Source organism: Pogona vitticeps, chromosome 2 (assembly GCF_051106095.1).
Source record: "Pogona vitticeps strain Pit_001003342236 chromosome 2, PviZW2.1, whole genome shotgun sequence".
Taxonomy (NCBI): Eukaryota; Metazoa; Chordata; class Lepidosauria; order Squamata; family Agamidae; genus Pogona; species Pogona vitticeps.
This window is the reverse complement of record NC_135784.1, coordinates 178,993,681-179,019,790: the sequence shown is the minus strand read 5'-3', so window position 1 is coordinate 179,019,790 and position 26,110 is coordinate 178,993,681. Positions and strand designations below refer to the sequence as shown.

Sequence of the window (26,110 nt, the reverse complement as noted above, 5' to 3'; positions counted from 1 at the left end):
TGGGTCGCAGGTGAAGGCCGTCGGCTATTAGCCAGGTGCGAAGGTCACTCCGGAGTGTGACGGGAGGGAGGAGGCGGCGGCGGCGGGGGGGGGGGAGAGTGAGTGGCGGGGGTGGGAAACACGGTGGGACCATCGCTCCGACGACGGCTCGGGCTCTCGGAGTCCCCTCCCCTCCCGTCCCTCCCCGAAGTCATCCATATTTATAAAGCGCCGCGCACCCCCTCCTTTCCCCTCCCCTCCCCTCCCCTCCTCCCTCTGGCAAGCGGAGCCGGGGAGGGAGCCTGTCCAGACGGCAGACGGGTGTGCGTTGCTTCGCAGCCGCGGCACCGGCCGCCCCGTCCCCTCTTCCTCCTGCGGAGGACTCGCGTTGGCTCCCAAGGGGGGGAGGGAGGCACGGCTCCCGGCCGCCCCCTCGGCCCACACCCGCCGATTCCTCCCACCCCCCACCCCACCCGCGCTTCGTGCTCCTCTCCCCGCCGCCATGCCCCCGGGGGGTTGAATGGCGCGGCTAGCGATCCGAGGGCACCCGCCCCCTCCCTCCCTCCCTTCCTTCCTAGGGCTATGCCAGGGTGGGGTGGGGGGCCGGGAGGGCGAGCGACCCGCCCCCCCACCTGTAGTTTCCCAATGAGTTGACCCTGCTTCTCCCCATCGGCGGTCCCCCTCGGTCCCGCCCCTCCAGCGGCATCGCCATGGGATGTAACATGTGTGTGGTGGAGAAGCCCGAAGAACAATATAGGGTCATGCTGCAGGTAAGCGGGCGGGGGTAGGTGGGCGGGTGGGGAGGGCAGTGAAATCGACGGGGTTGGCAGGATTGACGGGGAGGGGGGGTTGCCCCAACAGGGAGCGTATATGGCCAGAATGAGGAGGGTGCGGGTGGGGGAGAGCAAGGGGCGGGGAAGGGATCTGCGAGGGAAAGAAGAGTTTAGGATGGCATGAGTTGGAAGGGCTGGCAGGGCCAAAAGAGGGTGGGGAGGGATTGTAAGATCTGGGAGCTGGGGATTTAAAAGGGGGTGCGATGTGGTAAAGGAGGGGAAGGAGGAGATGGGGTCGTCTAGGGACAAGGGAAGCGAGGAGAGGTGTCACGGGAGTTTTAGCCGGGAGTGGGGCTGTTCTCTGGGGTGACCTGTGAAAATATTTGGGGTGAAGGGAAGCAGAAGGGGTAGAATGAGGAGGGAGGCTGTTGAAGAAAGAAGAGGTGATCCAGGCATCTTGCAGAGCAGGGACCCCCATCCCTTTTCTGAAAGAGGTGAGGTGCGAGGGTTAGGGGGGTTCTGTGGCATTAAGAGAGAAGGGGTGATGCTGCAGTGGGGGAGGGGAGCAGGTACCGGATGAGGGGAGGTTGCCTAGCAACTACTCTCCCCCCCTTCCCCCTTAGCACAGAGTGGCAGAAATGATGGGGAGGGGGCTCGTGCAAAAGAAAAAAGGGGGGGGGTATTTAGGAGAAGTGGCACTGGACACCCAAGCAGAAGAAAGGGAGGGAGGGCGGCCTGAGAGAGAAAGGGATTGACTCTTACACTGGACAGGTAGTCCTCCCTCCCCCTTCCAGTCAACCTGGATCTCACATTCCCTTCAGTTCCTCATCCTTTATACATTTTTCGGGGTGGGGGGGGGAAGACACACACAGACACACAAAACAAAACAAAAATCTCCTTCCTTCTTATCTCTTCAGGTATTTAGTTTCTCACTCTTCTTTGCACCCACTCGCTCTTTTTTGTCTAGCAGCTCTCCCTCAGTCTCACATTCATTCCTTTCTTTCTTCCTTCCTTCATTCACTCAACAAACAAGCCTGAATTCCTCTCCCTTTCTCTCTCCCTGTAGTAGTTCATCCCTTTACATTCAGTCAATCCAGGTCTTTTCGTTCCCTCTCCTCACTTATCCAGGTACAAAGGCTCCTTCCAATCCGTGGTCAGCAAAACCTGCTGGTTTGGGTCATCAGGGCAGAAACAAACGTAGTAAGGCTTGAGGTGAAATATCGACAGTGTAGGGAGCATTATATTGCAGTTAGCTACAATAAATGCCTTTTGTCTAGTGTACAGATGTGCAATACTCTGGGTTTTCTGGTGCTTTCTCATTGAGGCATAGAGGCAGCATGTACCTGTGTGTATGTGTGTATCATTGAAATGTGCAATAATATAGCTTTCTTTGGTAATTCCAGGGCTTATTTGGCTATGTTGCAGGCATCAGTGTATTTGTCAGCTGGAATATTATGCTGGTCATATGGTTTTATCTTTACAGTTTCTTGTTTGTGCAGGGAAAGGATAGTCCTTTTTCTTTTGTTTTGCTTTTAAAATCTCTTAATGTTGTTAATGGCACAGGAGAAGCAGCAAATAAGCCTGCTGTGTGACATGAATTTTGTCCTTATATTCATGGGTTACCCCTCAGTGTGTATGCTCTTTAGGTGCTCATAATGTACCTCCTCTTCAGGAGAAAGGTGGCCTATAAATGAGACAAATCAATCAATCAATCAAGTCTCCATACACTAAAGCACCCCACCATACTGTATATCTATTTTTCTTTATAACTAAAGCATCCCACCATATATCTATTTTTTTATAATTGATATCTACATTTAAATAATGCACATATATATCTCTTTCAAGCTGTTGCATGAACATTGCAATCAAGCATCTACCAAAGAAGATCTTGTTGCATTTTGGAAGTGGCTGTTCTAAGTTGGCCTCCCAAGTTTCTTGTTCTTTTGTGCCGTCAAAGAACTGCCTCCTTTCTGCTCTGCCAGTCTTTGTATTTCAGCCGGCTGCGTACTGATGCTACCTCGTATCTTCCTTTTGTAGTTTTATTGCAATTGCTAATAAGCAACCACATTTCCTCCCAGTAAAGCGGAACAGAACGGATTGGCTGATAGTCTCATTATAAATGGATTCTTTTACAGAGAAAAGACACATGAGGCTATCTATTAAGCTGTTATGAGTCAAGCTTGTAGCTCTAAAATTAGCAGACTCAGATACCTGCAGGCCCTTCCTCTCTTTGTCTCTATTTAAAAAAAAGTATCAATGGGAAATGAATGGGAGAAACAAGGAGATCCTGTGGATTGTCAGGTGAGATCAGCAAAAGGAACTGTGCTATAATTTTACTTTCCCACTCCATTCAGTTGAGAATTCTGCTTATTGGGATGGTTTTCCAACAGGTGAGGTGTGTGTGTGTGTGTGTGTGTGTGTGTGTGTGTGCGCGCGTACATGTAGGCTCCTGTGCTTTGCATTGCCTCATTCTTTTTCTCACTTATGCTGGACAGTGGGCGAGAGAACTAAGTTTGTATAAACACGATTGCACACTCTTTGGATATTTGATAGCAAATATCCTATTTGATTTTTCCAAGCAAAGCTCCAAACCTACTTATAAAAACTGATCAATGCCATTTAAAGACATCAGTTTGGACAGGAAGCTCCAGATTAAAATTGGCACTGTTACAAACATTAGAAGGGAACCTTTGTTGCTTCATACTTTATTTATTCCCTGGTACATTTATGACTTCAAACAAACAAACAAAAATAATCAGAGCAATGGACTGTGCATGTGTGTATGCACATTTAAGATCAACAAGTGAAATTTGCTAAAAGTTGAAGATAAAATTTCTTTTGAGCCCAAATCAATTTCATTTACTAAAACTCACTTCAGAGCACAGGAAAACAAAGAGATGGATGTAGAAGTGGGCTGACTAGACAAAATTCTCTTTTATTAAGTAAGCAAAGTTGCAGAAAATTGAAAAAGATATCTTTGTTTTCCTACCTAACTAACATACCTGAAGGCTCAGAGGCAATACATAACCAGAAAATCCAAGGAATAAATTCTGACATATAATAAATTCTGACACTTAATTGTGAATTAAGAATGGTCTTCCTCATGGCTGCTTTACTCATTTTAATGACCATAGAAACAGATGTCATAGGTGACTGCATAGATTCTCACAGATGTGAGATTATTTACCATGAACACATTGAGAAATATCATCAATTAACATGTTCAAGTTGAAGAACTCAACCATGAACCATGCTTATCTATAATTTTAACAGTTTTTATGTCAGTTTTCGCTGTCTTCTTGTCATGTGTATATATGAAAAACCTAGCAAATTACTGTTGGCCTAGACCAGTGCTTCCCAGCCTTGGGTAACCCACATATTCTTGGACTGTAACTCTCAGAAACCCCAGCCAGCACAGCTGGTGGTGAAGGCTTCTGGGAGTTGCAGTTCAAGAATCCCTGGGTTACTCGAAGTTGGGAACCAATGATCTAGATCACTTTTTGATATTAAAAAAACAACAACAACTTTACAGTCTTTATTTCTGTCTTCTGATGGAAATGACTGTTCCAGTATTACAGATGATGAGAAGACAGAGAGGCTTTGAGATGGTGGCCAGAATTCTGTTAGGGATAACATAGCATGCATCAGCAACTGCACACAGGACCCTACCTGTCCAGCAAGCCATCCGTTGTGGTCCCTCACTTCCTCCACTCCGAAAGTTAATGGCACACCCAGCCACATGACAAAAACAAAGGGGAAGAACAGACTGCCTGCTTTATGGCTCCAACAGGCAAGTTTTTCATCAACAGGATTTTGGCCAGGGAATGACATGGTGAAGAGGAGTCTTAGCCCAAGTCTTTTAGATCAACATTTAAAACTGTTACCCACAATGAAGGCAACAGGTGTCTTATTTTGAAGCCTATGGATTAGAACTTGTTCTTGAAAAATTCATAGGTCTTTGTTTTCAAAGTGTAAGAGTGGCATGTATTCTTGGATTGACTCACAGTTACAAAATCACTAGTAGCATCAAGCGTTACACCTGGGATGTGGGACTGAGCGCCTCACAGACCAAGTACTACTGTTTCAGAACTCAAAACAATTACTTTTTTTAAAAAACAACAATTCTCAAAATTCCCCAGCCAAGATGACAACTCTGCCCAGAAAGAGATTTGCCAGTGCGGCACAAATAGAGGTTTCATATCCCCTTGCACAAGCTGCTTTCTTCAAAGGTGTCAGTTCACACAATGAACATAAAGTCACTGAGCAATGAATAGGCAAATGATGGGAGAGAAAAAAAAATCAACAGATATAAAACCTTTTATGAATATAAAACAGATATAAAACCTTTTATGAACAACCTTTTGTTGTCTTCTTGTTCGTATATGTGTTCAAGGAGCTGATGACGCAGAATTCTGATTTTTAAAAAAACTCCTACCAATGATTGCGGTATTGTTTCTAGTCAGACTCTACATATTGCTGGTTGATAGTGGTTGGCTGACCTAATGGTCAGTGAGGCAGATCAATTTAATCCTACATTTTTTGTTGGCATTGTGCCTGCTTTGTCTGTTTTCAAAACACTCTGAAACAAGGCTTTCTTCTTATAACTTTTACTCTTGGATCTAGGATGTGTGAGGTTCATCAACTTACTTCACTTAGGAATTTACTGTCCCCAGGTCCAACAGTGACTAACTACTTATACAGTGTTTTTTTTTAATAAAGGGGACAGAGTGAAAATATTCCAAATGGTTCTTAGCCATCATAGGTAGCTAATCAGAGTCACTGGTAGGGTTAGCACATAATGGTAAGCCAGATTGTGGTCTGTTGAACTCTGGCTTGCTCAAGTCTGTGCCTGGAAACTAATCATGGTTTGTTAGTGACCCACAAACCACAATCAAATGTGATGGGCCAGCACACTATTGTCTAAATGCAGAACAAAAGGGTAATAGTACAGTATAAGCATTCCTGCTACTCTGGCAGGCTCCTCCAAGTGTGTCTGTTTTTGCAGTGGTTGTGGGATTGAACAGAACGCTGGCCATGGTTTGTTGTTAGCTTACATGATCTTACTTGGCTTGTCCCATCACTGTTGCTTGTTCTTGGTATATTTCCCCAGTTGCTCACCTTGAAATAGGACCTGACGAAAGCAGCAGGAAGGAAAGAAGCCAGAAATGGGAAAAATAATTTGCGACTCCTTTGGTCAATATCTACAGAACAGTTAATGGTAGAATTAACAAACCATAGTTATTAACGTAAACCATGGCTTAGTACAGCCTTTGAATACAGCCTGTTTTTGAATACCATAAACTAGGGAGAGGCACAAGTGATGGATGCTGCCTTCATGCTTATGTGAGTTCCCAAAGGCATAAGACTGGCTGCAGTCTCAGACAGGGCGTTGATGCACTTCTGCTCTGATCCAGCAGATCTTTTTTTTTTTCCCCTTTTAAAAAAAGATTCCTTATTTTGGAATAAAAATAAACATATGAGCACACTCCTTCCTAAATATAACTGAGAATGTTAAGGAGCAGTAAGCTGCTGAAGAAGAGAGAAAGAAAACTGGTTCAGTAGTTCTCTGAAAAACCTATCTGGATGAACATCTCACACCAAAAACTAATAACAAAAACAAGAACACCAGTAAAAATACACTCGGACCAACTCAGGCACAAATCTGGTTACAGCTGGCTAGATAGCTCAGTGGTTTAGGTATCTGGCTGTGGAGTCAGAATTTGGGAGTTGAATTCCCCACTATGAGTACAGCCAGCCTGTGTGGCCTTGGGCAAGCTGCACAGTCCCAGGACACCCCCCAGAAGGAGGGAAGAGTAAACCATTTCTGAATATTCTCTACCTAGAAAACCCTGAAAGGGGACACCATAAGTCAGAGTTGAATTCACAGCACATGATTTCTAGAACATACACATACAATCACTGAGAGGCAGAGATAAGTTGGTTAGTTGTGATATATACTAAAACCTCTTTGTAAATATATACAAAGGAGCAAAGACCTTTCCCTTCAGGCAGACTTTCCTTAGTGACTGATGGTCTAGGATAACAATAAATGGGATGGTTTATATTTTGTTGCTTCTAAATCTGGTTTTTGTTTTACTAAACGTTTTAAGTACAGTGTTATTAATTCTTCTTTAATGTTTGCCTAATTTAGCTTTTAATATTGTATTTTAGTGATGTAAGTCCTTTTTAGGAGAAAGGCAGGATAAAAAATATTTTAAATAATTAAACAAAAGAAACACAGACACACACACACACACACACACACACACACAGAAGACTGTTCACATCATATAATTACATTTGCTGACAGAGCTGCACACTGGCTGGCATAAGATTGCAAGCGCCTTCTGGACACAAGCTACACACCCAGAGAAAAACATAATTATAAATAAACAGAGAGAGAGCGAGAGAGCGAGAGAGTGAGAGAGCAGTTGTACATAATACAGCAGTGACACACTCACAGAAATAATGCCAGACATACCCACAATGTCACAGCTGCTAATATTTCACAGGCCTTATTTGCAACGGGTTACATCTCTACCCACCAGACTCAATCCCGGTTAACATATGAGCAGACGTCCATCCACCACCACCCCACTTGCCATTTTCTCCGCTGCAGTGGGGCCAGGTTGTGCATTCTAACACTAGTTTCTGGCCAAATATGCTTTTGAAAATAGGAAGGAATGGGGTTTTCAGGGGAAGGCTGGGTGGAATTCTGTACGGGAGAAAAGGATGTACAGCAGCTTGTAGAAAAAAGGATGGAGAGGGGAGAGAGAGTTGCAGGAAGAGGCAGTTTGGGAAAGATGAAGGGGGAAAGAAACACACAAAGGAAAGCTGTGGGGAACCATCGGTTGAAGGCCTGAGGCTGGATCTCATTCCAGACCTGCCTGCAGGAATGTGATTAGCATTTGTTATAAATTCCTACAGGGCCTGCTCAAGGCAGAGAACATACTCCTCGTTCCCACCCACAGCCCCTCTCCAAACCACCAGTCTAGGGGCTTCTTTCCAGCTTCTAAAATTGCAGCCTCATTTCTCCACCCTCTAGCTCTTCATGTGCCCCCAAACGACAGCCTGCAACCCACCCCCAATTCTTTTAGTTATCGTCTGCTCCCTGCCAGCTCCGGCAGATTTCCTCCCAGTGACCCCACATTTCAAACAGGCAGACAATCTATAGTCCTCGCCTCTCCCCTGCCTCCCCTCGACTCTTCCATAGTTCAGAACAGAAGAGAAAAGGGGGTGGGTGGGAATGGACGGCACCCTCTGGTTTCTGGACTTAGAGGAGAGGGAGGAGGGAGGAGATTTGCTCTGCTTTTGATCCCCTTTCCCGATATTTTCTTTCTCCCCAGCTGCAGATGCCTGTATCAATCACTCTAGTTTCCATGGTAACTGCAGCTGCAGTGATGGAGAAAGAGAGACACACACAAGGCTGATCAGCAAAAGGCAAGGCAAGGCACAGAATCACTCTGCACCCTGTGTGAGGGTGCACTGCACAATGACGCACCCATAGGTGCGTCAACCCATGACGCATAATGAAGTGGTTGTGCAGCTTCCCACAATAATCACAGAGGGTTACATGTGTATGAGCATATGTATGTGGGAGAGTGTGTGCACAGCAATGGGTGTGTCATTATGGACCTCCTGTGACACACTCTATTGTATAGGAAAGTTGTTAGGGTTTGGATTATGATAAAGGAAGGGCAGAGTTTGGAGGCCAATTCAGATATCACCTTGCCCAGGAACAGCTAGAGTGATTTTTATCTCCCTGTAGCATGTTCCCATTTCCAATAGGGATTAATAAAATGGGGAAGAAATAAAATATTGGAAGTGGGGGGGGGGAGGAATTAAACATTTCATAATTTTTATGAAGTGCACAGAAGTGTCCAGATATCTTTGTATGGCATTTGCATTAGCCAAGGTGGGGCTCACTTTTTTTCTCCTTTTCTTTGTGCCTCATGTGAGAAACAGAAGTAAAGCATCTGGAACACTTCCTAGATTTCAGGTGACACTGACTGAAAATAGCACTTGCTGCCGTTCCCCTTCGGTTGCCACCTTTAAAGGCACAGGAATGTACCCCTAGGAAAGCAAAGAAGTTGGCAACAAATATTGTATCTACATGCATAATTAATCAAACATGCTTGACCTTGGAATTTCTCCAATTAATTCCACAAATATTCATAAGCTATGTACGTGGGAAAATGAGTTTTCCCTTTACTCATTCAGGCTTCTAACTTGCTTATATGTTCACAAAGCGAAATAGCAACTGAAGTGAGATTAGAAACAAAGATAGCTACACACTCTCCTAAAATCAAAGGCTCTCTGGACATTCCCTTTTCTGTGGCTGTATAAACAACAGATAGAGAGAGAACATAGGGTTTTCTGCTATGACAGTGGGAGAAACCATTTAGCTATGAATGATCAAATATAGCACATTCAAAAAATAAAATACCCTGGGCGCCTTTGTCTGATGGTAAATAGAGATGGCTGCTTCAGGGGGATAGCACTGTGGCAACTTCTGATGCAATCTCTATATAGAAGGTGGATTTGTTTGCATTCTTGTGGGGCTGATCAAATTTGAAGTAAGCGGGGAATCAGCATTCCCTGGCTAAATCAGGACTACTTGATTTTCTGTCTTTTATCCTGGGACGCAGTGATCATGCAAGCCAGTTCCCCCACTCGCACCCCTGCATCAGAGGGATCTGTTCCTACTGTCTTATCCGCCATGTAAAGCCCGCACATTGTAAGAGCTTCTGAATCACTTCAGAGACAGCCAACTTACCTGTGGCCCATCAAACAATGTTGGTCCCCCCAAATTGTCTCTGCCCAACTGGTATGGCTGGTGCTGAGCAATTATAGGATTTTGAGTCCAGCAACATCTGGAGGAACACAGTTTACCCACCCCATTAGATGTACACACAGAGTTTGAACAGGATACCACAGAGGGAAGTTGGGGCTTACTGTTGTACCCTATGTGGATGAAGAGCATGGTCTTAGAGCACACCCGTCTCTCCCTTGCAGTAACATATTGCAGGGAAACATTGGTACAAAGTAATGGCAGTCTATGCTCTGAGTAGGATGCACCTTATCTTGCCACTGCAGGGCGAGGAAGTAAGGCATCCTCCCTTGCTTTATGACAAGCCAGTGGTGGTAAAAAGCATCTCTCAAGCACATGTTTGCAAGTCCCCAAATCAATCCCAGATAAGGTTGGAGAGACCTTTGGCTGCAACCCTAAAGAACCACTGCCAGTCAGGCTAAACAAATATTGAGCTAGATGGATCAATGGTCTGACTCAATATGGTGGCTTCCCATCTCCCTATGATTTTTTCAAGCCTACTATTCCTTGCCAATGATGTACAGTATTATGACTTTCCAGGGGTAAGGTGAGTGTGTGTTCTGTTTTGTAGAGGACGGTCTTTGTTTTTTGCAGGGCTGCCAGAGGACAATAGTCTATTTGAAGAACTGTTTAGACTTGTCTGGTTTAAAAATAAAGAAGAATAAAGAGGGAAATTAGGGACCTTGAAGTTGCCCATCCATACTAGCAGGACCTGGTCAGCAGACTCAGTGGGTTAGAGTCTTCCCTGTTATAAAATCACTTCAGATTTGGCATTTGTGTGTGTGTACTCTCTAGTCCAGTTTTGTTCTCTTTTTTGATGATGTGTGTCAGTCTATCCACATGTTTGATCCTTCCTGTTGACACACTTCTGTAGTGTTAGGCAATAAAACCAATATGTTTACTAAGCCATTGGTGGGTCACCATGCCTGGCTCATGGGCTGGATTTGATGTTCTACGTAGGTCACCCATTGTGAAGCCTGCCAGCCACCGATTCAAGACAGGAGAACTGTAGGACACAGATAATTGAGATGATCAAGGGATTGGGAAAACTTTTCTATGAGGAAAGTACTCAGGACTTTTTTGGTTTAAGCAAAGATTACACAACAGTACTGGACCTTTTGAGTGTGGAGAAAGTAGAGGGAGAAATGTTGCTTTTTTCCTCATAACTTTAGAAGTTTACACACTAAAATGCAATGTCAAGAGACTCAAGAGGAGCAAATAGAGCACATTTCAATTCTAGCATGCATTGCAACAAGACCACGTCGTGATGGCTTCTGGTGGAGGCCTGGTTTCCATGTGGAACCCAATGAAGTGGTAGAATGGCCTCTGGTCTGAGCAGGAGCGGGACATCTCAAACCCCCACCCCTCAGTGTGGACCAGAAGCAACCCCTGGACCCAATACTAGGTTAAATGTGTGGAGATTACTCACTCACCTCAGACTCCTGCGGTTTCCTTTCTACCTTGCCTTTAGTAATCCAGGCCTAAGATTAGACACATTCATGATGGTGAGAATGACCAGCAGCTGTTGGTCATAATGTTAACTGTGAAGCAGATGTTCAGTTTTCTCAGAGGCTCCAGGCATATGGTACACAACTGCATTTTGGGCAAACTGTAGCCCTTGCCTAGCAGGCCTGTTGTTTGGTTCTTGTCTCCCACCAGACCTTTAGCCAAGTTTGGTGGCAGAATTTTCCCACCTTTCTTTTTTAAATTAATCTCAGCCATGTGCACATCATTCAGCATTTAGCTGCTTAGCAGACAGGGGCTGTCCAGAGGGTTTATGGAACCAAGATATATATGCTGTTGGGGACCTGCTCCTGTCCTCTATGATGTGTAGGGGTCTCCAGGGAGCAACGTGGCATGATTAGGCAAGTTGAAAAGGTATTCTGTGGAGCTGGAGACACTGGTGCCCTTGCTTGATGGGGCCAGTGCCCCAGTTGCACCCCAGCCCACTTATCTGGGGAGCCCTGCTTATAAAGCCTGATCTGATACAGCAATAGACAAATAAGAAACATAAGCCAAGATGGTTGGGAAATAAGTGTGGCAGACAAATAGTGATTAGTTTTATTTAATGTGGCAAACAGTTTACAAAAGCTTGTGTCAAATAAAACTAGTGAGTCTTTAAGAATCTCTGTTGTTTTTGCTGCAACAAACACATCTCTCCTCCTAGAAATTTAAACAGGGGATGTCATTTCAAGATTCAGGTTTCAAAAAGCAGGATTTTTTCATTGTGCTGCAATGACAGGACAGATATAAGCTTTAAAATCAGACACAGAAACTTTTCCAGAAAAGTGTTGGCAACCCTAGGCATGGCTATTAGTTCTGTCATAGTTTCTGGCAGGGCTCCTGTGCCTTTGACAGCTGCACCATCAAGCCTGCAACTGGCCATTGTTTGGCATTAAAATAGTGTGTCTGTCTTAATGCTTCAATAAGATGTCTAGCAGGCAAAGAAAACAGTTATATTTTTTTCCCAAAAATCAGCCAAGTATGACGTTAGCTGAAGAATTTGAAGCTTTATTTTATTTTTATTTTTGTCTCATGGATGATGCCATTTGTTTATTTAAATTATTTTTACCCCACCTTTCTCCTTAAAAGGACCCAGTTGGTACAGCTGATAGAGCAGTGATTTAGCCATTTCTCTGACTTGCTAGTTTTGAAGGGTTTCTAATGTGTTTCTAATGAAGCAGAATTAAATTAAACAACTACACACACCTCTCCTCTGTAGTTTTAAGTAGTTTAAACCTCAAAAAGGTTTATCAGCTTTGTGAAAACTAGGCCTGCCCCAAGGGGCTGTGGTGAGGATAAAATGGCATTGTTCAGTATGTGCTATACTGGGCTTCCTGCTGCAAGAGGGAAGGAAGAAGCATAGGTTGGCATACACAAAGGGCTAGGGTGGCACTGGTTCATACCATTTAAGGACTGCCTGAATTTTGGGAGTTCTGTGCAGAACAAGTAGAAATTGTGATGTTTACCCACTTTTCTTTGTTGGTGATTTTTTTTTTGCCATAGGAAATAAAGTGGTGAGGGAACACCAAAAAATGAAAAATATCAAGATGGACATTTATTGTAGTCTGGTGTATTGTGGAAGAACGGGGCCCAGTTTCAGGCAGCAATCTTATATGTTCAAATTTTTGAAACAATGTGAAGCAACTTAAATAAACAGTAATCTTTCATGAACAATATATCTTTGTAAGTGGCAAATTTGATGCATTATATCCAGACAGGCAAATTGTATCTTGGTTGAACTCAAAAGAGCGCACAAATTTCAGCAAAAATGAATGTGGGCGCGCATGTGTGGTGGGACATTGTGCAAGTAATTTCTATGGTGCAAGACCGGAATTAGTGGCTCCTGGAATATCCACATGGAAACTGCACTTTGGATAAACCATTTCTCTTTATAATTAAAATTATTAAAACATTATCTCTTTACCACAGTGTGTTTAAAATAAGTCTCAAGACAACACCACTTTCTCAATACCCAAGTCTGATAGTTCACTGTGCTGTCATAGTGCTTCTTTCATGGCTCTGTAAAGGAACACATGTTTGCCTGAGGGACTGGCTAGTCATTCGGGTGTATGGAACACTAATTGGACAGAGAAGGAATTGTATACAGCCGGGAGAATAGGGAAAAGTATATAACCAAGGGGACGTGGTGGCGCTGTGGGCTAAACTGCAGAAGCCTGTGCTGCAGGGTCAGAAGACCAAGCAGTCATAAGATCGAATCCACACGATGGAGTGAGCTCCCGTCACTTGTCTCAGCTCCTGCCAACCTAGCGGTTGGAAAGCATGCAAATGCAAGTAGATAAATAGGGACCACCTTCGTGGGAAGGTAACAGTGTTCCGTGTCTAAGTCACACTGGCCACGTGACCATGGAAGATTGTCTTCCGACAAAACGCTGGCTCTGTGGCTTGGAAATGGGGATGAGCACCGCCCCCTAGAGTCGAACACGACTGGACAAAAATTGTCAAGGGGAACCTTTACCTTTACCTTTTTATATAACCAAGGAAGGGCTTGGGACCCCAGAGTGGTGTAATGGATAGAGTCATGGATTAGGGCTCTGGAGACCAGAGTTTGAATTCTCCCTTCAGCCATGGAAACTCACTGGGGGAGTGGAACTGGTAAATCCACTCCTTAAATACTTCAGTTACTGGAAAGTTCTACAGTATTAGGGTTACTATAAGTCAGTTCCTACTTGATGGTACATAACTAACAAGCGCTTCCTTAAGGTGCCATAGTTAAGGCTGACATAAGACATGTTATTGCTTGAGACAGAGTATTAAATGGCAGTTCTGCACGCACACAACACAGTCCCCCATGATAACCAACTTGCTGTGGAACACAAGATAAAATCCCACAAGCACCTTTCCCTGGAAATAAAGACACAACATTAATAAACTCAAAAATGAACAGTTTGTATTCTTTCATTGTATCTACGCCCAGTTGTGCGAAGCAAATGTGTCACTCCTCAGTGAAAGAGGAGAAAAGCTTCATGGCTACGACAGACATAAGAGATCATTCTCGACCATGGGAGGTTTTGCTTAGAACAGCGTGCATGAAGCAAAAGTTGGGAACGAAGAGTTGAGGAAGGTGCAGAACCCATTGCGCTTCCTCCCTTTCTCTTCAGAGGGAGCCACTCAGGGGTGACAATATCTGTGATGGGTGGTGGTGTGTTTTTTTTAATAGTTTTCAGTGGAGGAGACAAGAAGAAGAACAGGAACCTGGCGTCAGAAATCTGTTTCCTTGCTTCCCATTTTCCCCCCCTTGCTTCCACCTCCTGCAGGTGAATGGTCGGGAATTGTCCCGCCTCTCACAGGAGCAGACCCTGGAAGCCCTTCGGTGTTCTAAGGAGCCACTGGTGATCCAGGTGCTACGGCGCAGTCCCCGCAGCCGAGGTGGTGGAAGTGAAGGTGCTGCCCCCCAGAATGATCCCACCACGCTGGTAGACAACGGGACTCAGACAGACATCACCTTTGAACACCTATTAGGGCTGGGAAGGATGCGGCCTCCAAGTCCCCCAGCTGTGACCCTGGAACCCTATGGGCTGCCGGATCTGTGAGTTTTTTTTCCCCCTGAGGAAAATCTTCTCCATTCACTCTTCGTTCCTTTCATTTTAATTTGTAGTCTCTTCTGTCCCAGAGCCTGGAAATGTTATTTTTGGACTGCAGCTCTTCCACTCAACATGAACGGTGGCAATGGAGTGGTAAATGTCCGGTGCTATATTTCAAAAAAGTAATTTCCTCTGTCCTTTTTGGCTTGCCGGTTTTTAACTAACCACTGCAGCTGTACAAGTAACGGCAGCTTGATGGGAAAATCAGAGGTGATAATGTTTCTCTCAATGCATGATGTGAGGCTCACCCAGTTTTTACGCTTGTGTTGTTAAGAGACACAAGCAGAACAGACCATTTTTTTTCTCTACAGCCGGCAACTATGTTTCCCCAAATGTCTATTTTGAGCTAGTTTCCTCTTTATTTTGGACATAACAACAGGGTACAAGGGCGTATTAAGGAAAATACCTTTTACCTCAAGATACCATGGCAAGATACATTTGTTTAGGTTCTAGGTTAAAGTTTTCAAATTTAACTAGGATTTATTGAATTTGTGCATGAATGGCTGGAGTCCTAAGGGAGGGAGAGTTAGTAATGGCCAAGGGAGGCTTTTTGGCCAATTGCCTTATGTTTCCTCTTGCTCACAGCCCTGCAATAGGCCATGAATATTATGACCCTGTGGAATTCATGGAAGGAGGTGCTCCAGAGACTGAGCGTGCAGAAGAGTTGGAATATGAGGTGAGAAAATGATGGAGATAGGCCAAGCATGGGCCACACACAGTAAGGGAAACCACATGGAGTGGGCAGTTTTAGGTGCCATGAAAGCATAAACAAGCAGAACATTGCTTCCCTTAATGCAGCCATTTTTAACCTGCTTTTGGCCATGGTCATAAACACAATATGAAATATAGGTAGAATCAGCATTGTGTAAGTTGCATAATGAACCCTATAAGGTGGGATGTTAAGAATTGTTTCTAGCCTTTGGCCCCCTTCAAACGTGCCAGGGCTCCCCAGGGGACCATATGGCTCCCATTGGGAATGGCCGACTTAATGCATTGTGTTTTTACAGTATAGTAAGACTGTGGTATCCGCGGGGGGGATTGGTTTCAAGCCCTGCCCCCGTGGATGCTGAAAAACATGTAAGTACTGTATCAAATGCTGTATGTGGCATGGTTTCTGGCTTCCTCTAGTGGCCAGTTCTAGTAAATACACCCTGGAAATACAAATACATAATTATTGGGTGGGTTATTTAGCATTTTTAGCCAGCGGATAAGTGAATCAACAGATACTAATCCCATGGATAGGTTGCAAAAATCATATCCAAAGGAGCAAATCACCACCACGACTGCCACCATATGCAAAAGCAAGGCAGTGCAGACGAAGCCATGGAAAATGGAGTGGCCATTGAAGGGAAAATATGGAACAAGATGAGGGAGAAGAATGGCATGGCCTCTTTAGAGAGAATGGTAAGCTGGTCCCCAGGGAGAACATGCTAAAAAAATTTGTTGCAAACACCATGGGCAGGACAATACAAAGCTTGCCATCTCTAAAACTGTATTTTGAAGACTTGTAGTTCTTCTCCCTGCTCCTACATGCAACAACTATAACTTCGCTACAGTATTCCTCTGAAAATCAGCACTGCACGTGCTTGGAAATTTTGGGTGAGATCCTGAATTCTGAAAGTTACGCTGCATAAGGCTGATGGTGTAGTCAGCTGCAGCGATTCTTCAGAAAATATTTCTGATTCCCCCACTAGATACACAAATATCCAAAGGTTCCTGTGGAATCTCTTTTGTCATTAGGAAGCCATTGGAGATGGCAGGATAGAAGGGAAGTCTTTAATTACAGTACTTGAAATCATTGCCAATGCTGGTAAAGTCATCCCAGCAGCAGTGATTTTCAATAATTAAAGACTTCCTCCCACAACTTACTGATGACAAAAGATATTCCATGGGGACTTCAGAGAAGAAACCAGGAACACTTTATTCCCAATAAATAAATAAATCAGTACGGTTGATTATGTCATCAGCCTTACATGGATTTTTTTTTTTTAACAACAGGATAAATTCCTTTCTAGGACCACAGCTCCCAGAAAGCCTCAACCAGCATGGGTGGCTGAGGATTTGTGTAAGTTGTGGTCCAAAACAAATACCAAAAACAAAACAATTAAAAACAATGGGAAGCTGTGACCCAAGTTGCTAAGAAAGTAGGACAACTCATAATTCACGCTGTCAAATGATGTTACATCTGATCCCACTTTACCATTTAGCAGAAAAACATACACACATCCCTAGTAAATGGCAAACAACAATAATGATGTATTCGCGAAGGCTTTCACGGCCAGGATCTAGTGGTTGTTGTGGGTTTTTCGGCCAAAGAGCCCAAAAAACCCACAATAATAATAATAATCCTCGTAAAAGGTCTATAGACTATTTGCCTTTGCTGACTTTGAGTGCAGATGTGGAAAAACAGGGCCAAAGAAGAGGACTCCATATTTTATCTATGAATTTCTATGTGGATAGTCTAGAGTGCTCCGTCAGCTCTTCTAATCTTTCCTTCTCTAAGGGCGGCAGTGGTGGTGGTGGTGATGATGGATTGTGACTCTGTGTGACCTTTGTCTGGTGGTTTCTCTGTCTCCACAGGAGGTGGAACTGTACAAATCCAGTCACAGGGACAAGCTGGGCCTGATGGTTTGTTACCGAACTGATGACGAGGACGATGTAGGCATCTACGTTGGAGAGGTGGGGGAGGGGGCAGCCCTTGGTGGGGTGTGATGTGTTTGGCTGGGGGAGAGCAAGGTAGGCAAGTTGTGGGGTGGGGGAGGGAACAGAGCTGCCCACCAGGATTTAAACCCTGTGAGCCACAGGGAACTTGAGTTCCTCATTTTATGCCCCTGTGGCAGGAGCAGCAAGAGCTTGTTGTGAGCTTTCTTACTTTGTTGGTAGGGGACCTACCAGGACCAGCTATATTTGCATGTGCACCTCACCTGAGGCACTTTGGTCAATATGACCACTAGGTGGCTTCAGACAGTTCTCAAGGGCATCCTTAGAGGGTATCGCTGCAGGTCAGAGAAAGTCAGACTCACTCCATGAAATTTAGAGAGAAGGGAAAACCTTCTGATATCTTCTTAAAGTAAGGGAGGAGGAATGTTTGGAGAGAACAAGATTCACAGACTGAAATGGGTTCCTTCCCCCCTCCCAAGGTGATATCAACAACATCTGGTAAGAGGAGGAATGTTTTTTGGAACCACAACAGGGAGTGGATGCACTAAATTCTCTCCCCCTCTTTATTCCAGTATTTATCCTTCCCTGCGGATGCTTATTGACATTGTTAAAAGCATACATGGTAATTGCATTCACACAATTAACATCACTTCTACTTTGGCAGCAAGTTAAGATTCCAAGGGGACTGCTACTGAATACAATCCACTTAAAAATCACCTATTCAGGATCTTTAACAATAGCAAGAAGAAATTTAAGATAGATTTCATATACGTTGTGAAGTATTTCAATAGCAGGACTTTGTGGCACTGTGCACTTCATAGCTAGTGGGGAAAACTGACTTTATCATGCTTTAAGTACATCACAAGAAGACAACACACTGGTAAAAACAAAATCTGGGAAAATGTGAAGACAGTAGGAAAAGGGGAAGACCAAACATAAGATGGATTGACTCAATAAAGGAAGCTTTGGTCTTGAGTTTGCAGTATGTGATGGGCCCTATTCAAGGTCATTAATTCATCAGCTCCCCCCTAATTCAGAAGAAGCCTGACAGCCCATAACAACAACAATATCAGGAGCAACTTTTTGCACTGGATCTCACATCACTGTGGAATTCACAGCTATTGGGAAAAATGCTGGGAGCAGGGAAACGTTTAATGCACCAAGTCATCAGCACAGAAAAGCAGAGGCAAGCTATGAAACCTGGAGGTCTTTACCCATTGAAAGAGATCACGTTAGGAAGTTTGGCCAGCTTTAGTGCTACCCCAAATCATCGCTGTATTCTAGGAAGGGGATCTTTAATAAATGGAAATAAATTTTGCAAACACAAAAAGGCATTTTCATGCAGCTTTAGGTAGTCTTTTATTAATAGTAAGAAGTGATCCCTGCCCCCCCCCCAAGTTGAGATTTGAGTTCGTGACTCCGTGGCTGAAATCACAAACCACTACATTACAGAGCACTAGATTACATATAAAATTTCTGGACACTAAAAAAAAGTTTTCTCCTACCATTTCCAGTCTTGTTCTGTATTCCAAGGGTAGGAGGCTATAGCAGTAAACAGAATCAAGCGAGCAGAATACTCGAGGAACTTACTGGTGTTCATGCAACTTTTCTTATTCCAGGTGAACCCCAACAGCATCGCTGCCAAAGATGGACGCATACGGGAAGGAGATCGTATTGTCCAGGTGAATGTTTTGGGGAATGTCTGTTGCAGACAGATGTTGTTTGCCAAGGCCAGTTTGACATGAATTTAAACCTGCCCTTATGTGCATTGTCTCCATCTTAGATTAATGGCATGGAGGTGCAAAATCGGGAGGAGGCTGTAGCCATTCTCACCCAGGAGGAGCGAACAAACATTTCTTTGCTGCTGGCTAGGCCTGAGACTGAGGTGAGAGGCATTTAGATGTGCCGCGAGGCTGAAAAAGGATGAGCCGGAGCTACAGCCCAGTGGCTGACTCTCCACCCGTGTCTCTATCTGGGAAAGACTCCCGCCTGAAACTCGGAAGAGCTGCTCTCAATCAGTGTCAACTGCTTGTGGTCTTTTACCCCCCCAGCAGACCTCGCCACTAGCTGTGGTGGCTGAAGCTCTGAGGAAATGAGCAGTGAAAAAGCAACAAGTTGCCCTATGCAGGAGTAAACAATAGCGAACCAGATTGACAGGCTTAGCACAAATTGGTTTCCTGTGGTTTGAGAATCAGAGGATCTATTGATATGATTATTTTACTCATCATAATTATATCCTTCTTTTCCTCCAGTAAGCTTTAAGGTAGCACAGCTGGTTCTCCTCCACTCTTTCTCCTCCCCAGGCTAAGAATCTGGTCAGGCTAAGAATCAGGTATCCCAGATACTAGCCCAGCATCCCTAATCACTGCACCACACTGGCTCTATAGGCTGGATATGCAACCTGAACTTCACTTCACGTACCCTTGCCCACAGTAGTAAGGTTGTAAGAAGGAAATTCTCTGCTGCTTCGCATATTACAAAGAACAAGCACGTATGGGTTTTCCTTTGGCTGTTATGGAAGAAAGCATGCCCAGTCCAGTCCAATCCAGTGTGGTGGAACACTGGCATGTTTTAACTTCGAGGAATGGACCTATTTCTTGTTCATCATGCCCGAGGCTTTCAAGTACCAGAAACTAGACCTTCTGTATTCTGGTTTCCTCATGTTTGTAGATCTTTCTCCCTCTTTATCTTCTCTCCCTGAATTTGGAGTCACAAATAACCTCACAGGTGCTTCCGTCCAGATACAGGGGCTCCTAATACTACCAAACGAAAGATATTACACAACTGTTCTCTCGTCCCCTCTTCAGCAGATCATCTGTGGCAAGGAAGAACGATGGAAAAATACTCCTGAATCCCTACAAAACTGTGTTTGAACTAGGATGATTATACCAATGTTTGTCTGCAAGTATCCCTTGTTTCCACACAAGCAGCAATACATTAACAACCAAACTCATACTGCTGTACTTGTGCAGTTTTCAGACTGTGTTCTTCCCCATCTTAACCCTGTACAGATGATGATGTGCAGTGATTTGAAACAAAAGCATGCTGAGAGACCTCATATCTGAATTCTGTTTTGCATTGCTTTGGTCGATGCTCTTCCATGCTGATGCATTACCCTGACAACATAGAGAGGAGACGTGAACTGAAACTGGTGAACCATTCATACATTGCCCCAGGTTGAATCAAGAAGATACTGAGTACAGTTAACTAATGATATACTAGTGGACTAGAAGCTTGTAGGGGGCAGGGGGAGAATCAGTTCACAGGTACTGTAGACTTCACAAAACTACTTCTGTTTTCAAGAGAAACTGCACCTGGTTCTACATGCAAGAATAAGGCACAGCTCTTTTCAGCCACCAGCTAGACTGGGATTGGATTAGGATGAGCCTCTCTGGGAGCAAAGGCTCCTTCTCTGGATACAGCAACCCTTGAAGCCGATTAGGCTAAAAGAGAGGGACTGACTCAGATGTGAATATGGGTCTGAACAGCACTAGAGTCCCCTCAATAAACAGAGGTTTTAAAAATACATTTTACAAAGTAACGTGAGGTTCTGATTCTAAAGTGAAAAACAGTACACACTTTGTTTTGGAAAGAAAAATTAGATTGTGCAACTTTGACAGATATCCAGATGAAATGAAATAGAAGGTTATTAAAGGCCAAAATAAATCTGAAATCCAGAGCGTGGAAGGCTTACTTTTTAGATGGCAACTCCGATTCCTCCAGTCCTGCTGACTGAGGGATTCTGGGAGATGCAGTCCAAAATAATAATTTTGCTTTGAGTTGAGGCAAGATACTGCTGAGATCTGGGTAGTTCAGAATGGCAGGGCTGGTACAGACTGGCACTTATTTGGGATGCAAAAGAGCATGAACTAGGTTTGGGATGGGGTGTAGATAGAGAAATCCCTGGGACTGTTGACTCAACTTTCTTCCCTCTTTCAGCTGTCCAAACGCTGGAAGGACAGTGACCGTGAAGATTTCCTAGATGACTTTGGTTCTGACCATGAAGCTGGAACAAAACCCGGGCGGCTCCTTTCTCCACCAAGTCAGCAGGTATGCCATCCTGAAGGGGGAGCTCTGGTGTGGTAGGCCAGTGGTTCTTAACCTTTGTTACTCAGGTGTTTTTGAACTGCAACTCCCAGAAACCCCAGTCAGCACAGCTGGTGGTGAAGGCTTCTGGGAGTTGCAGTCCAAAACTCCTGAGTAACCCAAGGTTAAGAACCAGTGTGGTAGGCTTCCAGGTGTGGTTGAACGGCAACTCTCACAACTGCCAATATCGGGGTAGGACGGCTGCGAAATGCAGTGCAACACTCCTTCTCCTGTTGGTGGCATCTCATTTTGGGGACAGGCAGAAGAAAGCAGGAAAGAGGCCTGCTTGCAGTGTTGCATGTGTATGAATGAGCATGCAGGAGCATATAGGAGAAGCAACATTCCCTCTAATTTTCTGGAGCACTGGGCGGGGGCTCTGCTCTGTGTGTGTGGCATTACGGCCATGGCAAATGGGTGGCAGCACTGGCTTGGCTGTGCTTAGAGGGAAGGTTGATGAGAAGGGTGATCTTGAAAGAGCAAATGAAAGTTACAAAAGAATGGCTGAGACGAGTGAAACCTGTGTGGGGTAAGAGAGGTGTGCATGATTCCGTTCGAAGCAACACAGGGTATGAGTGTCAAACCCCCAGCCCTGCCTCCAAATGATTTGTATTTTAGTGTCATCGGTATCCCTGTTTGTCATCTTGCTGCAACCCCCATTTGGTAGCAAAGCACCACCATCATAGCCATTCTGTGACAGTGCTTATGACACTGTGCGCCCTCTGGCCCGTATATGTCAGGGACCCCGCTGACTAGAAGCAGCTTTCCAAGGTTTCAAATAAGTTCTGTCTGAAATTCTAGGGATTTAACCTGGGTCATTCTGAATGGACGTATGGGCTCTGCCGCTGAGCTGCAGCCCTTATGGTTGCACATACCATCTGCTTCGGCATGCTAAGTGAATTACTGAGCTCATGGTTATGCTAAAATTTGCCTCCGACTCATATTTCAAAGATTTACAGTAAGATGATGATCCTTTGCTTGTACCTACGGTGAAGCAAGCTGTTGTTTATTTCACTGAATCTATTAAATCAACTCTTCCCTCCCGTGATCAGTAACAGAGACTGACAAATCTCTCGTATTATTGTGCTCCTAAGCTACTCATTTCCATGTGTCTGGGCCTTAGCTTATGCACTGGACTGGGGATAAACAGAAGATAAGACTGCTGATTAGCAGTGGATTGGCATGTATTCCTAACTACTGGAAGCTTAAAAATAATTGGAACAAAAGAACACTGAACAAACAACTAGCTTGTTGAGAATGCCTGTCTGCACATATACAGAGTCCAGCCAATAAATGGCCCCAGATCACTTAATCTACCACCCATCTTGTTTCGCATTATCAAAAAAGTCAATCTTGTAAGCCTTAAATCCGCCAGTGTCTATACTCACACCAGTCCACACTATAGAAGGACCTCACACAGGAGTGGGCAAATGTCCAGAAGTCATATTGCCTTCTAAATAGCTAACCAGAGGATACATGATCTTGTTTTATTTCTGATCAACTTGCTGCAGTTGGAGCAGCTCTGTGTGTGTGTGTGCACACATGCGTGCACAGGAGTGCAGGAGTATGCACCAAAACTGCAGGGCAAAATAATCTGTCTCTCTCCCTCCCCTCCACTTTGTGAAGCAACAGCAAAGGCAGGCCTAGGAAAAAATGATTTTGATTTCTGAAATAGTGGGATGCTGTGGGAGCCATTCGTGACTGGGAATAAATAAAACAGCTGAGATGTCTAATCAGAAGGAAGCTCTATGCTTCCGAAGCAGCTGAGATCTTGGAAGGAGCCCCTTTGCCTGTCCTTCAGATCCCATGGGAATCGGTCATGGGGTGGAACTGATATTTCATTTAACCCTCCCATTCTGCCCTTGTAAAAGCTATTATAATAAAGCAGGAGTCCTAAGGGTCATACCACGGTGTCAGGAAATTCTGTCCCCAAAACCTGGATAGAAGACAGTACTGTATTCATCCATGTTTCTCTGAACAGTGGCCTGTCCCCCTTCTCCCGCAGAATGAACCTCTACCAGAAAAGCCAGCTGGGGATCCCGCCACGCCGCTGACCAACAGCCAGGAGCTAGATAGTGGCGTCGGTCGAACTGACGAAAGCACCCGCAATGAGGAGAGCTCTGAGCATGACCTTCTAGGAGATGAAGCACCCAGTGCTGCTAACACCCCAGGGACCCTACGGAAGTTTGGGCCCAGCCTGCAGCCCCGTGACTTCCATTACAGCATGGACTCATTGCTGGCAGGAGAGCCTCCCAGTGCTGGGGGGACAGACCTGATGCCGGGGCTTACGGATGAAGAGTACGAACGCTACCGGGAGCTCTTGGAGCTGAAATGTCACTTGGAGAACGGCAACGACCCTGGCCTGGTCAGCGCAGCACTGGATGTTAACCGAAACGAGGTCGCCCTGCTGGAGGAGGAACTCCGACATCTGGAGTTTAAGTGCCGCAACATCCTGCGGGCGCAAAAAATGCAGCAGCTACGGGAGCGATGCATGAAGGCCTGGCTGCTTGAAGAGGAAGGATTATATACCTTGGAAGGAGAACCTAAGAAGCATGAGTTGTCAGACATCACCGAGCTGCCAGAACGTTCAGACAAGGACAGCACCAGTGCCTACAACACCGGGGAGAGTTGCCGAAGCACCCCCTTGTTGGAAAGCCCTTTGCGCCGCTTGGCTGAGCCCCCCAACCTCAACCGGACTGCCCCTCCTTCACCTCCACAGCCGAAATTCCGGCGGGAAGAGCGAGTGCGGCGCAGCAGCCCCAAAGCAGCCGGAGAAAGCAGCCCGTATCTGAGTCGGCGGCAACGGGAAGAGCCACCTGCTCCTATCAGCCCTATGAGCTTAGCCAGCATATGCAAGGACTCTCTTGGGGCCAAAGGGGAGCCCCGCATGGAGTGGAAAGTGAAGGTCCGCAGTGACGGCACACGCTACGTGGCCAAAAGACCAGTGAGGGACCGGCTGCTCAAGGCCAGGGCGATGAAGATCCGCGAGGAACGCAGTGGCATGACCACAGATGATGACGCCGTGAGTGAGATGAAGATGGGACGCTACTGGAGCAAGGAGGAGCGGAAGCAGCACCTGATTCGTGCCCGTGAGCAGAGGAAGCGCCGTGAATTTATGATGCAGAGCCGACTGGAGTGCTTGAGGGAACGGGAAGGCAGCGAAGCCCGAGGCATGTCAAGTGAGGTTAACATCCTGGCTTTGAGTCACCGGAAAACCATGAAGAAACGGAGTCGCCGTATCCTGGACAACTGGATCACCATTCAAGAGATGCTGGCACACGGCACCCGTTCAGCTGATGGGCGCAGAGTGTACAACCCGCTTCTGTCTGTCACCACCGTTTGAGCACATCAGAGGGAAACACAGAGGGAACTGCATTGTCCTTTATGCCCTGCTGGTGTGCCAGAGAATGTTAAAAAAAAAAAAAAGACAGGCCAACCCATTCCTCTTTTACCAAGAACGTAGCTCATGGAACACACCAGGGAACGATCTTATTGCGACTTGAGTGCCATAGGGCTTCAAAGGGCCCCCTTTGAACCAAATGTAGAATGGGACAGAAAGCCCCGCATAGCTGTCTGCCTGCCTTAAGACCCAGAGGGGCATGAGGGGTTACTCCCCTCTGTGCCACCCCACCTGAACCTGCTTGCTGTGGAGCAAGGTGTTTTTCTGACATACAATCTGTATGAAAAGCGATTGTGAAGGGCAGCTTGGCTACCCATTGCTTAGGGGAAAGTTTTGCCTGCTTCACCCCTGCAAATCACACCCTGAAGCACAAGGAATCTGCTGTGGTCTACATGCACTGTGCAGAGCACAAGGGAAGCAACAAGGAGGCTCAACCCCACCCCCAACTTATAGGTCAACAAGACCAATGATGATCTCCCCACCCCGCCCCAAGTTGGGATGTTGTGACATCTTTCTCTCCTCTAATTTTCTCTCTCTCTCTCTTTGTGATTGTGGCTATTGATTTCTTTTTCATTTCTCTATTCAAACCCGAAGGTCTGGGCCCTGGAGGCTCACTCAACAAGCTACTCTCCCCTTCTTGCATCATCTACCATCTGATTATCCTCTGCTCCTACTTGAGGGCAAGGGACCTTAGCTTAGCATAGGGAGACTGTGGGAGCAGATAGCTTGTGGTAAACCTTGTATCCAAGGCTGAACTTGCATTGTTACAATAAAAACGCCATTCTTTTTACTTGTCGTCCAACAGTCCTGTGAAAATCAAGTTTCATGGGCTTTATTTCCAAAACTGGCCAGCAAATGCTTTTGCACTACAAAATTCAGTTTAACAGGCGAAGGGAAAGTATTGCAAATGGGGTTACTTTGGGACAACTGTGTGAGAAAAAAGCTAGCTGTCCTTGATAACAAGACAGTGACTGGGTAACCTTTTGAGGTCTGATGACTGCTGTTTCTGAACTATTGGCTAGTAAAGAAGTGTTTCTGCCCTAATTTTTGAACTCGGATAAGAAAGAAGTCCCACTACTAAGCTGAACAGCATGAATGAAGTACTAGGTTCAATCCCTTGCATTTCCAGGTAGTAGCAAACAGCAAAGTTAAGCAGATCATTTTTGGAGAGCCTACTGTCCTTTAAAATAACATGTGGTCACAGAGTGAATGAATACATCAAGCAACTCAGTAGGTTAAGGATCTAGTTCAGTCTGGTTTGGGTTGGCTCACTTCT

General features: G+C 45.2%; 1 protein-coding gene across 2 annotated transcripts; it reads left to right on the top strand.

Moving 5' to 3' along the window:
* The first annotated feature begins 555 nt into the window (after positions 1-555).
* On the top strand, positions 556-25,624 carry PDZD4 (PDZ domain containing 4). 2 transcript variants are annotated; one of them, XM_072991444.2, is made up of 8 exons: positions 556-749; positions 14,364-14,635; positions 15,276-15,366; positions 17,271-17,348; positions 18,971-19,033; positions 19,135-19,236; positions 21,291-21,401; positions 23,440-25,624. In XM_072991444.2, exons 1-8 carry the CDS (start codon positions 690-692, stop codon positions 24,775-24,777), a joined length of 2,115 nt encoding a protein of 704 aa, XP_072847545.2. In that variant the 5' UTR covers positions 556-689; the 3' UTR covers positions 24,778-25,624. The 2 variants fall into 2 exon arrangements, with proteins under 2 accessions (XP_072847545.2, XP_072847543.2); XM_072991442.2 differs by having other exon boundaries at positions 557-749; positions 17,271-17,369.
* The last annotated feature ends 486 nt before the right edge of the window (positions 25,625-26,110 follow it).

Coding starts and splice junctions, on each gene's coding strand:
- PDZD4 (XM_072991442.2), top strand. CDS start 690: ATGGGATGTAACATGTGTGTGGTGGAGAAGCCCGAAGAACAATATAGG. Junction 14,636..15,275: donor CCCTATGGGCTGCCGGATCT/GTGAGTTTTTTT, acceptor TCTTGCTCACAG/CCCTGCAATAGGCCATGAAT. Junction 17,370..18,970: donor TAGGCATCTACGTTGGAGAG/GTGGGGGAGGGG, acceptor TTCTTATTCCAG/GTGAACCCCAACAGCATCGC.